General features: G+C 48.8%; 1 protein-coding gene across 1 annotated transcript in view; it reads right to left on the reverse strand.

Annotated features, from left to right (window-relative positions):
- Nucleotides 1–13748, reverse strand: part of POLE (DNA polymerase epsilon, catalytic subunit) — a 236966-nt gene that overhangs the window by 48340 nt on the left and 174878 nt on the right. The window contains exon 31 of the mRNA XM_033955915.1: nt 1049–1261. Coding sequence (XP_033811806.1) covers nt 1049–1261 — 213 coding nt within the window. The remainder of the gene's footprint in view (nt 1–1048; nt 1262–13748) is intronic.

A 13748-nucleotide genomic window follows, 5' to 3' on the forward strand; every position in this document is an offset into this window, starting at 1 on the left:
CAAAATCCCGCAGAAAAGACTGTTAACATTCCCTGAGAGGGTCCCCCAAGCTCTGTCCGGACAGCAAAAGGGACAAGAAAGATTCACTAATCAGATCCAATAGGCCCTAACAAACCTCAGCACAGACTGCACATGCTAACCATATCACCTGACTGACTGTAGATGGGACTGCACGGCCCACTTGTACTGTAGGCAAAAGTCAATGTCTCGGTGTCCACTTGCTGGCAGAGGAGCACAAACTAGTGCCAGTCTGAAGGGATGACAAAGAAGAAGGACACTGCAAGTTTTGATTAACTCTGCTTCAAGACCGATTGTGGGTGTTTGAAGGATGGCACATATTACGCCAACTCTGAAGCAGTTACATAGGCTTCTCGATTGTACGTCAGGTTTTATATCATACAGCCCCTGGATGTTTTCAAGATGTGTTGGAAGGGAGTTAAGATCTGCACAGGCTATGAGATTGTCATTGATGAAAGAGAGAAATGTGATACATACCAGGGTTTGGAATTCTCTGCTTTCAATAGTAGGGGTAAAATTTTGGAACTCATCAAAAGGTCAGTTACGATTATGTAAACCCAGGGATACTTTAAAAAAACTTTTGAAGACAGAGTTATATGCCAATGTATTTATATGGTAGTCACAAAAAAATGTGCATAGAAATATCTAGCTAGGCTAGGTTCATATATGTGTCATTAAAGGAGGGGGGGGAACCTCAAATACCCGAACGTGGGAACACACCCTGCGCCTTGCTAAGGTCATGAATATTATCACTAGTCCCACTCCACTCAAAAGTGAGGTTTTTTAACTTTGCAATTTGTGCTCAATAAACACCAAAAAAGTGAACATTTGATGCAGTTGCAAAAAGTTCTAAGTAACACTCCCAAACAACGCATTTATGTGAATGAAATGTGCATGTTTTTAATGAAGGATATAGGAGAGTCTATGAATCTATGTTGTATAAATGGCTTAGATTTTAGGTGGTACATAAATTATTTTAAATAAATCTCTGCCTGCCCTAACAGGCACATTCCTCTTATCCCCTGGTCACCTGTACTATCTGCCATGGCATGTCTAGGATGCTACGTGCTGTCTTGCGCAGGAAGCCACCAAGTCCTGCAGAGGGTCCATCACGGATCACCCCTCCCCCGCTAGGCAGCGCCTCTCCATCTAGAAGTCGACGCCTCTTCCGACGTTCTCTGCGCTGCTTGGCCTGTAGCTCCCACTTCTTCTTGTGATACCGAAGCCACACCAGACGCTCATCCTGTGGCAAGGAAGAGCAGAGAAAAGGACACACAGTTGTAGTTATCAAATATTCTCAGATCTGCCATTATGTTGGGGAGGTAGTCAGTGAAGCAATTCCCTACAAGCAAAGCTCTGGCCTACTTCTTCCCCTACGACCTCACAAAAGACCATGTCCCAAGTTCTTTTGCGATTTGCACACAGTACTTTACAATTAACAAAACTTAATTCAATGATGAAGGTGAATTATCAGTTTCTGGGGAATAACCTTTTAGTTTCAGATTTTCATCCGGGTATATCCCACAGACAACGTGCACCATAAAGCACACTGTGGGCCTTACCCAAAAACATCATTTATAATCGCCATCATTTTTTCTTTTTCAATAATTCAAAAGTACCCTGTGTAATAAAAAACTTTTAAAACATTTAATCTAAGTGTCACTGTGATTCCTTAATAGAATAAATAGAAGTTGCAACCATCAATCAAAATGTTGCTTTAACTTATCTGGAGATGATTGCAGCTGTCCAAATAATCTAGGGTGCCTCAGCTGAATGCCCTACAGAGACCCCCCTGTTTCGTGTCCTTCCTCAGGGGCGAGCTCAGAAGTTCAACCCACTGCCAGCAAAAAAACATCATTTCCAAAGCGCCGTGACTTGCCCCTGAGGAAGGACACGAAACAGGGGGGGTCTCTGTAGGGCATTCAGCTGAGGCACCCTAGATTATTTGGACAGCTGCAATCATCTCCAGATAAGTTAAAGCAACGTTTTGATTGATGGTTGCAACTTCTAATTATTCTATTAAGGAATCACAGTGACACTTAGAATAAATGTTTTAAAAGATTTTTTTAATGCACAGGGCATTTTTGAATTATTGAAAAAGAAAAAATTTGACTGGTATTCTTGAAACCACTCAGGAGGAAGTTCAATATCGAGGAACCATGATTGTTATCATTGGTGTTTAAGCAGGACTTAAAACATGATAATGAAGACCTATTTTCAATTTTATCAAAATTTGTTTCTGGGAGAAAAAAATTTGGATCTTCCCTGATGTTACTAAATCTACTCAAGAGCGGAGGAAATTATTCTTAAGCATGAGGGAAGAAATAACAAAAATGGGAGCGACTTTCTTATTAAGTTATCCCTGTAAATGTGTGATAAAATATGCAGGAAACAAATATGTATATTTTGTACCGGAACAACTTCGTAGTTTCCTGGACTCTCAAAAATTGATTAAATTGAATAAATAAGAACTGCTAGATAGGATTATACCGGGATTAATCATGTTAAACCTTTTACCTAAAAAGTTGATTACACTGTTATGAGATATCCTTATCTTTATTATTATCTTGTCCTTAAGGAGTGGTTTTAGTGGTCTAAGGAAGAGTATATAATTAATTACTGGGAAATATTGCATAGTTTAAAAAATTCTGTTTTTTTCAGTTTCCACTATGTATTATTATTCTTTATTATATGCAATATGTAAAATTTTATGATTTCTTCTTTATTTATTCCTTTGAATTTCTGTAACAAGAGGATTCTTGTGTTATAAATGCTGAAACTTATAAATAATAATAATAATAAAAAAGAAAAAGAAAAAATGATATTTTTGGGTAAGATCCTCAGTGTGCTGAACAGTACACGTTGTCTGTGGGATATACCCGGGTGAAAACCTAAAACTGATAATTCACCTTCATCATTGGATTAAGTTTTGTTAATTTTAAAGTACCGTGTGCAAATCGCAAAAAAACTTGGGAGTTGGTCTTTTGTGAGGTCGTAGATATTTTTGGACCCCTTCTTACATTTATAAAAGGTTTTGATTAATTTGGATTGCTACTTCTTCCCCTTACATCCATATACAATCATCCCCAATGAAAGGGGGGGGGGGGGGGGGGGCGGTGTCAGCCTGGAGGTTCTTGGATTTTTTCCTCCATTAGAAAGAAGTAATGGATTCCAGTTTATTGACCTCTAAATCAGGGCTACTCAGTTCTTGACCTTAAGGCAGTGCATGCAAATCTCTCTCATGCATAATCATTGTGGCTCTCCTGAAAATCTGGACTGCCTGTGGACCTCAAGGACCTGAATTAAGCAGCCCTGCTCTAATCCACTCACTGTCTTTTGGATTTGTAACGTTCAGTTTTTCATAAAAGGCTAATCTGTAAAAGGAGTTGCTTGGTTATGTAAAACAATTTGCTGAAAAATAAAATAGAAACTGATTTTCATTCACATTGTGGTGCAGTCTGAATGGCCCTTGTCAGGCCAGAGTTAATGATGGATCCCCTTTAACTCACTATTGGGTGAGAAATTTACAAACTAGTGTCCCAAAATGGTGAAACATTCATCAAAAACAACAAATAGGAGCACTATAAACTTAAAACCGCTTTATAAACTGCCTGAAGGAGCTCAGAACCATGAGATGGTATAATGAACACTACCAGGGTAAAACCCTGATTCGTGTTTCAAATGTCTATCATTGCTCACTTTTGCAGTTGTTTATAAAGTTGTTTCATATTGTGTAAAAAAAAATTGAATAGAAGTGCAAAAGTGTTTCACTAATTCACAACAGCTTTCTTATATTTTAAACTTTGAACTTAGTCTTTTGAAAAAAAAAAAAACTCAAGGTAAGTAAAAGTTATCTTTCTGAAGCAGAATCTCATCTTGCTAAAGCAGGGTAAGGAGAAATTAGGTTCTTACCTGCTAATTTACTTTCTTTTAGCTTCTCCAGACCAGTAGAGGTTAACTTTACGAATGGGTATATATCTAATCATGACCAGCAGGTGGAGACTGAAAACAAAACTTTGGGACAGTATATCCTAGCCCCTCCTCTCTATTTCCCTCAGTCTGCCGAATAGCCAAGCAGAACCAAGAACTGGAAAACAACAGAGAGAAAAAACAATACTCCAAAAGGAGTAACAAATAACATACCCAAAATGCTGATGGAAAATGCAGAGGAGAAATTCCCGAAGGAAGAATGTCCCCACAGCTCGCCAGCTAAGCCAGCCGAGCCACAGCCGCTGTTCTTCAATTCTCCCCGGCCCTAGAAAAATACTAGAACCCGCAGCAAAAACCAAAAACTGCCCGCGCAACAGCCCTAACAACAACAACAACAGACAGGGTGGGGACCTCTACTGGTCTGGAGAAGCTAAAAGAAAGTAAATTAGCAGGTAAGAACCTAATTTCTCCTTCTTTAGCACTCTCCAGACCAGTAGAGGTTAACTTTACGAATGGGACGTACCAAAGCAGTCCCTCTCACGGGCGGGACCCCCGAAGGGCCGATACCAGTACACGCTCACCGAACACCGCGTCCCGACGCGCCTGCACATCAACCCGATAATGACGAACAAAGGAATGCAAGGAGGACCAAACCGCAGCCTTACAAATATCCACTGGAGGCACGAGCGACGACTCAGCCCAAGAAGCTGCCTGACCCCGAGTGGAATGAGCCTTGAGAAACTCCGGAACAGGCTGCTGTTTCAGAAGATAAGCGGAAGCAATCGTCTCCTTGATCCAGCGCGCAATAGTAGCCTTAGAAGCGCCCGCTCCCCGACGAGGACCCGCCAGGAGGACAAAGAGATGATCGGACTTCCGGAATTCCTGGGTCCGCTGCACATAAGAGCGAAGGACCCGACCGACATCCAACTTGCGCAGCTGCCGTTGCTCAGAAGAGCCCTCCCGACCACCCAAGACCGGGAGAACCACCGATTGATTGACATGAAAAGGAGAAACAACCTTCGGCAGAAAGGAAGGAACAGGCCGCAAGACGACCCGCTCCCTAGAAAACTCCAAGAAGGGAGCCCTACAAGAGAAAGCCTGCAGCTCAGAAACACGCCTAGCAGAAGTAATGGCCACCAAAAAGACCGCCTTCAAAGTAAGGTCCTTCAAAGAACAGTCGTCCAAGGGCTCGAAAGGCGGACGCACCAAAACAGAGAGAACCAGATTAAGATCCCAAGAGGGAACCGAGGGCCGTAGGGGAGGCCTAAGCAACTTGGCCGCCCGCAAAAACCGAATCACATCAGGAAGAGCCGATAAACGCTGACCTGACACCAACCCTCGAAAGGCCGACAGGGCCGCAATATGAACCCGGAGAGAAGACCAAGCCAGGCCTCTATCCAGGCCATCCTGCAAGAACTCCAGAATGTTAGGCAGATAAGCGCGAAAAGAGGTCACTCCCCGCGCCCGACACCATTCCTCAAAGAGACGCCAAACCCGCACATAAGCCCGAGAGGTAGAAAGCCTCCGGGACCCCAACAGTGTAGAGATCACCTTGTCTGAATATCCCTTCTTGCTAAGGCGACCCCTTTCAAGAGCCACGCCGTAAGACAGAAGGGAGACGGGTCGAACATGGGAATGGGACCCTGCATCAGAAGGTCGTCCGAGAGAGGCAGAGGAAGAGGATCCGCTACCAGGTGCCTCACCAGATCCGCATACCACGGACGGCGAGGCCAATCCGGCGCCACCAGCACCACCAAACCCGGATGGTGAACAATGCGAAGAAGCACTCTGCCCACCAGCGGCCAAGGAGGGAACACATACAACAGCCCCTCCGTTGGCCACTGCTGGACCAGAGCATCCAGACCCTCGGCCAGACCGTCCCTGCGACGACTGAAGAAGCGGGGCACTTTGGCGTTGCCACCCGTGGCCATCAGGTCCATCAGGGGCTGCCCCCAAGCCTGCACTATCAACTGAAACGCCTCGGCGCCGAGACACCACTCTCCTGGATCTAGAAAGTGACGACTGAGGAAGTCTGCCTGAACATTTTCTACTCCGGCTATATGAGAGGCCGAGAGGTCCAGCAGATGGGATTCCGCCCAAACCATGAGCAGAGCCGCCTCCTGCGCCACCTGAGTGCTCTTGGTGCCCCCCTGACGATTGACCTAAGCCACCGCCGTGGCATTGTCCGACAGCACTCTGACCGACTTGCCCAGCAACAGGGAGTGGAAAACCAACAGCGCCAGACGGACCGCTCTGGTCTCCAACACGTTGATCGACCAGGCGGCCTCCTCCGCGGACCAGGTGCCCTGAGCTGAGTGACCCAAACACTGAGCCCCCCAACCCAGGAGACTCGCATCCGTCAGGAGCACCGTCCACTGCGGGAGATCCAGACCCACCCCCTGAACTAGGTGAGGGGTCTGGAGCCACCAACGCAGACTGCAGCGCGCCAAGCCTCGCAGGGGGACCGGAACATCCATCCCGTGCCTCTGGGGAGACCACCTCCGGAGCAGAGCATACTGGAGAGGACGCATGTGGGCCCGCGCCCACCTCACCACGTCCAGGGACGCCGCCATCGACCCCAAGACCCGGAGGAAATCTCGCGCCCGAGGACACCGGGACGCCAAAAGCAGGCGAATCTGAGATTGCAATTTGCTCACCCGGCCCTCTGGGAGGAAGATCCTCCCCAAGGAGGTGTCGAACAGCACCCCTAGGTACTCCAGACGCTGAGCCGGGACCAACCGACTCTTGGAAAGGTTGACCACCCAGCCCAGCGACCGGAGAAACTCCACCACCCGAGCAGTAACCCGGGAGCTTTCCTGCAACGACTTTGCCCGAATTAACCAGTCGTCCAGGTAGGGGTGTACCAGGATGCCCTCCGACCGCAAGGCTGCCGCGACGACCACCATCACCTTGGTGAACGTCCGAGGAGCCGTGGCCAGCCCAAAGGGAAGCGCACAGAACTGAAAGTGCCGACCCAAGATCGCAAAGCGCAGGAAACGCTGATGAGAGGCCCGAATGGGAACATGCAAGTAGGCCTCCGTCAGATCGAGAGAAGTGAGAAACTCCCCCGGCTGAACCGCCAGAATGACCGACCGCAGAGTTTCCATACGGAAAGAGGGAATCTTGAGAGCCCTGTTGACCCCTTTCAAATCGAGGATGGGCCGAAAGGTCCCCTCCTTCTTGGGCACCACAAAGTAAATGGAGTACCTGCCCGTGCCCCACTCCGGAGGGGGCACCGGAACAACTGCCCTGAGATCTAGCAAGCGCTGAAGGGTCTGGCGAAAAGCCTGCGTCTTCCCCGGAGTCTGACATGGAGAAGCGAGGAAAAAAATCCGGCAGAGAGCGGGCGAACTCCAGGGCATAACCGTCCCGCACCACCTCCAGGACCCACTGATCGGACGTGATCTCGGCCCATTTGGGGAAAAATTCACGCAGCCGGGCCCCCACCGGAACCAAAGGGGGCGCCGGCAAGGCGTCATTGTGCAGGACGGGAAGCGGGGGAACCGGCGGAGGGATTCCCTGCCCCCCGACGGGCCCCCCGAAAGGGCTGCATGCGCTGGAAGAACCGACCCCGGGAAAAATCCCGGAGACTGGAAAGAAGCAGCCCCACGCCCAGGGCGATACTTGCGAAAATCCCGCAAACGCCCCCGGGCCGCACCCCCCCGAGACGCCGGACGGGCACGGTCCTCCGGCAGACGGGGAACTTTCGAGTCCGACAAAGTCTGAATCAACTTATCCAAGTCCTCTCCAAACAAAAACGACCCCCGAAAGGGAAATTTAGTAAGCTTAGCTTTGGACGCAGCATCCGCCGCCCAAGCGCGCAGCCACAACACACGCCTTGCGGCCACGCCAAAAGCCATAGACTTAGCCGAGATCCGCACCAAGTCATATAGAGCATCTGAGAGGAATGAGGCTGCCATCTCAATCTTCGCTACCTCCTGATCCACCAGAGACCAGTCGTCAGACTCTCGATCCAAGACCCGCTCCGCCCACCGAAACACGGCGCGAGCGACCAGTCCCCCACAAATAGCCGCCTGGACCCCAAAGGCAGAGACCTGAAAATTTTGCTTAAGGATGCTCTCCAATTTGCGCTCCTCAGAGTCCCGCAAGGCAGAACCGCCCTCAACAGGCACGGTATGCCGCTTGGAAATTGCCGAGACCACCGCATCCACGACTGGCGAAGCTAACGTAGCCCGATCCCCTTCCGGAATGGGATACAGGCGAGCCATGCTGCGCGCCAGCCGAAACGGCGTCTCCGGCGTTTTCCACTGCTCCAGAATAATATCCCGAATATCCTGATGCATAGGAAAAGAGCGGGAAACGGAACGGATCCCCCGTAACAGGGGGTCCCCCACACGCGGAGTCTCCGGCGGCGCGTCCTCAAAACGCAAAACCGAAGAAACCTGCTGAATAAGGTCAGGCAGCTCATCTTTCTGAAAAAGGCGCACCACGGACGCCTCGTCACTGGAGAACGGGAAATCCGACAACCCGCCGCCAGCTTCCGTCCCCTCCAGAGAGTCCTGGAACTCCTCAGAAGGGTCCAGGTCCTCCTCCAGACCGACCCGTTCCTCCGACCACAAATTCTCGTCCCACGACACCCGCGGACGCTTGGACAAGGGAGGCGGCGGAGGGGACGTCACGCCAGACGAAAGAGGCAAAGCCGCAGGGAGCGCGGAGGAAAACCCACCCCCCGAAACCCCCTGGGCGCAACCGGGACCCCCAGCCGCCTGAAAATAGGCTCTGCATAAAGAAAAGAAAAATTCAGGAGAAAAACCCCCCGAGGGTCCCAAGGGACTCCCTGCCACAGCAGGGGACCCAGCAGAACCTTGCCCCTGCATAGTCAAAACAGGGGGAAGGTCACCTGAGGTGGAAGACAAAATGGAGGGGCCAGACAGAGAAGATGGCGGTTTTCCCGCCAAAAAAGCTCCCTCTATAGCCTGAAGCGGCTGAGAAACCTGAATAGTCTCAGCCGCTAAAGCAGGCAAGCCGGCATCAGCTGTCAAAAAATCAGCTGAGAGGGAATCCTTCGGGGAATCCCTCCGTGGGCGGTTGTGGAAGACCGGGCTTCCCCACTGCTCCAAGCCGACTCGCGAGGCACCATCGGCGGGGAGCTCTGGGCGCCTGCAGCCGCTGCCGACGGAGCTCCACCACCTCACCGACCCAAACCGCCGAGTTCAGGCCGGCCGCGAGTGCCTCGCGGCTGGACTAAAATTGTGTCCTACTCCCCCGGAGAAGGGCACAATTGCTCCATACGCGACCTAGCTATAAAAAAGTGCTGGTTACATGAAAAAATACAGTAAAATACAGTTTTCTTAAAGGGAAACAACCCTTCAGACCAGCACTACCTCAGGATTTTTTTTTTTTTTACAGAACAGACTCCACAGGCTCTCGAAGCAATATGCCTTGCTTGACTTAGGGGGCAAGGCTTACTGCTGAGGCTCCTCTAAAAAAATGTGGGGAGGTGGAGGAAGTGGGGGGAGGGACCCCGCTCGTGACCCGCCGGGTTTAACACCCCCGAGGTCGGACGAACCCCCAAACAGAGTCCGCCCAAGCTCCGTCCGGCTAAAAACAGGGACAATAAACCCCCTAAACAAATTCCAACAGCCCTACCAAGGGAGATGGGTACAGATCACTCAACACCTGCTGGAGACTGAAAGAAGACTGAGGGAAATAGAGAGGAGGGGCTAGGATATACTGTCCCAAAGTTTTGTTTTCAGTCTCCACCTGCTGGTCATGATTAGATATATACCCATTCGTAAAGTTAACCTCTACTGGTCTGGAGAGTGCTAAAGAATGATGAGTTAATGATGAGCAGGTCAGCAGCAGTGGGGTTTTTCATTCTTTGTGATGTGGACATTTCAAAGTTTGGACACTATTTGGAATTTGTGATGTCACCGGCTGAATGGGAATGGTAACGATGTTTGGTATCTATTTATTTTAGTATTCATACACATGCTTATAGCCTAAGCGGTTTACATTCAGATACTCAAGGGTGGGCACCTGGAATGCGCTTCCAGAGGTTGTGATAGGACAGAGTACATTACGGGGTTTCAAAGGATTGGATAAATTCCTGAAGGATACGGGGATTGAGGGATACAGATAGAGGTAGAGATAGGATTATGAAAGGGTATATAGATAGAAGGATAAAGGGGACTGAAGGATTTTAGGCAAAGGATCACCTTACAGGTCATGGACCTGCTGGGCACGATGGACCTGTGATCTGACCCAGCGGAGGCAACTTCTTATGTTCTTATTTCTCCCTATCTGTCCTGGTGGGCTCACAATCTAACTAATGTGTTAAGGGTCACAAGGAGAAGAGCTGGGCTTGAACCTGCAACCTCAGGGTGCAAGGCCACTCTTCCACTTGTGCCTGTGGTAATAAGCAAATGATATTAACCCTTTGGTGCTTTAGTCTAATCTAATCTCCCAGTGGAGCTCGACTGGATTCACATATAATTAAGACTAGAGTACATAGCAGAAAACATAAAAGAAGGAAGAACTAATTAACAGGCACTAAGCAGCTTACGTGAGCTCAGTTCTTCTAGAGAGTCATTTAACCAGTGGTCTTCCATTCTCAACAAGGCAAGTACAATAGGCAAGAAATATATTTTGCAGAATTGGATTCAAGCCCAATCACCTTCCTTTTGGCAATGGAAAAACGCTCTTCATACTTTAGGGCCTCTTTTACAAAGCCGCAGCTGCATTGCTACAGTGTCTTTGTAAAAGGAGCCCTTATTGATGCTGGAGGCTCAAGATGCCTGTCTTATATTTAAATGTAAGCAACAATTTTGGTCTATTTGGGAGTCATTTACAGCCAGAACTTTCCTTCTGGGCTTGTAGCTTGGTCCTCAATGATTTACAACCATGAAGGAAGGGTCTTTATGACAACTTTCCACTGTGGATTATTTTATATATTTTATGTGATTGGAGAGGGGTTTATGGGAGGTTCAGGGAGGAGTGCAGGTTCTAATGGGTTGGACATATTCCCATTTGTTGTAGAAAGCTGTAAGAATCAAAGCTCTCTACTTAGTTGTGTGTCTTGATGTACATAAGTCATAAAGCACAGTTACTTACCGTAACAGGTGTTATCCAGGGACAGCAGGCAGATATTCTTGACTGATGGGTGACGGCACCGACGGAGCCCCGGTACGGACAATTTTAGAGTGATTGCACTCTAAGAACTTGGAAAGTTCTGGCATGCCGCACCGCGCACGCGCGAGTGCCTTCCCGCCCGACAGAGGCGCGCGGTCCCCAGTTAAGATAAGCCAGCTAAGAAGCCAACCCGGGGAGGTGGGAGGGACGCAAGAATATCTGCCTGCTGTCCCTGGATAACACCTGTTACGGTAAGTAACTGTGCTTTATCCCAGGACAAGCAGGCAGCTATTCTTGACTGATGGGTGACCTCCAAGCTAACAAAAAGAGGGATGGAGGGAAGGTTGGCCATTAGGAAAACAAATTTTGCAAAACAGATTGGCCGAAGTGTCCATCCCGTCTGGAGAAAGCATCCAGACAATAATGAGATGTAAAAGTATGAACTGAGGACCAAGTAGCAGCCTTGCAGATTTCCTCAATAGGAGTGGAACGGAGGAAAGCTACAGATGCTGCCATAGCTCGGACTTTATGGGCCGTGACAGAACCTTCCAGTGTCAGTCCGGTCTGAGCATAACAAAATGAAATGCACGCTGCCAGCCAATTAGACAACGTACGTTTAGAGACAGGACGTCCCAATTTATTCGGATCAAAGGACAGAAAGAGTTGGGGAACTGATCTGTGGGGTTTCGTACGCTCTAGATAGTAAGCTACAGCCCTCTTACAATCCAAAGTATGCAGAGCTTGTTCCCCAGAATGAGAATGAGGTTTTGGAAAGAAAACAGGCAAAACAATGGATTGGTTGAGATGGAATTCAGAGACAACCTTAGGGAGAAACTTTGGATGCGTACGCAGAACCACCTTGTCATGGTGAAAGACCGTAAAAGGTGGATCTGCAACCAGGGCATGAAGCTCACTGACTCTCCTGGCAGAAGTAAGAGCAATAAGAAAAAGTACCTTCCAAGTGAGAAACTTGAAAGAAGCGGTAGCCAAAGGTTCAAATGGAGGCTTCATCAAGGCGGAAAGAACCACATTGAGATCCCAGATAACAGGAGGGGCCTTAAGAGGTGGTTTCACATTAAAAAGACCCCGCATGAACCTGGACACCAGGGGATGAGCTGATAGAAGTTTTCCATGGATCGGCTCATGAAAAGCAGCAATGGCACTGAGGTGGACTCTGATGGAAGAAGACTTAAGGCCAGAGTCAGACAAAGAAAGCAAATAATCCAACAACGTCTCCACTGCCAGGGAAGTTGGATCAAGATGATGAAGAAGACACCAGGAAGAAAATCTCGTCCACTTCTGATGGTAACATTGCAGAGTGGCTGGCTTCCTGGAGGCATCTAGAATGGAACGAACGGGCTGAGACAAAAGCGTATCATGAGAAGTCAGCCCGAGAGATACCAAGCTGTCAGGTGCAGAGACTGGAGGTTGGGATGTAGAAGGGTCTCCTGATGCTGTGTAAGCAGAGAAGGATACAGTGGAAGAAGAAAAGGTTCCCTGGAACTGAGTTGAAGTAGAAGGGAGAACCAATGTTGTCTGGGCCACCTCGGAGCAATCAGAATCATGGTGGCTCGTTCCCTCTTGAGCTTGAATAAGGTTCTCAACATGAGAGGCAGAGGAGGGAAAGCGTACAGGAACAGATTTGACCAATCGAGGAGAAATGCATCCGCTGCCGGACGGTGAGGAGAGTAGAGTCTGGAGCAGAATAGGGGCAGCTGGTGATTGTGAGGAGCTGCAAAGAGGTCTATCTGAGGAGTGCCCCATTGAGCGAAGATAGACTGTAGAGTTACAGGATCGAGTGTCCACTCGTGAGGTTGGAGAATTCTGCTGAGCTTGTCCGCTAAGGAATTCTGTTCTCCCTGAATGTAGATAGCTTTCAGGAAGAGATGGTGATCTATGGCCCAAGTCCAGATCTTCTGTGCTTCCTGGCACAAGAGGCGAGAGCCTGTCCCCCCTTGCTTGTTGATGTAGTACATGGCCACTTGATTGTCTGTGCACAGTAGAAGGACCTGAGGAAAGAGAAGATGTTGGAAGGCCTTGAGGGCATAAAACATTGCTCTGAGTTCCAGGAAATTGATGTGATGCTTCTTTTCCTGGGCTGTCCAAAGACCTTGAGTCTGGAACTCGTTCAAATGAGCTCCCCATGCATAAGGGGAGGCGTCGGTGGTGATGACTAGTTGATGAGGAGGCTGATGGAACAGAAGACCTCTGGATAGATTTGAGGATACCAACCACCATTGTAGAGATTGACGAAGAGATGATGTCACAGAGATGTGTCGTGAGCAAGGATCCGTCGCTTGGGACCACTGAGTAGCAAGGGTCCATTGAGGAGTTCGCAGGTGAAGACGTACGAGGGGTGCGACATGAACTGTGGATGCCATGTGACCTAAGAGTATCATCATTTGTTTGGCAGAGATGGAATGTTGTGGAAGTACCTGCTGACATAGAGACTGAAGAGTCTGAAGACGGTTGGATGGTAGAAATGCTCTCATGAGGAGTGTGTCCAATATCGCTCCAATGAATTGGAGTCTTTGAGTGGGAATGAGATGAGACTTGGGTAGATTGATCTCGAATCCTAATATTTGAAGAAACTGGATGGTTTGGTTGGTGGCCAGGAGAACTGCTGGAGCGGATGTGGCCTTGATTAACCAGTCGTCCAGGTAAGGAAATACCTGAAGGTGGTGAGAGCGCAGAAAAGCAGCTACCAC

Source organism: Geotrypetes seraphini, chromosome 8 (assembly GCF_902459505.1).
Source record: "Geotrypetes seraphini chromosome 8, aGeoSer1.1, whole genome shotgun sequence".
Lineage (NCBI taxonomy): Eukaryota > Metazoa > Chordata > Amphibia > Gymnophiona > Dermophiidae > Geotrypetes > Geotrypetes seraphini.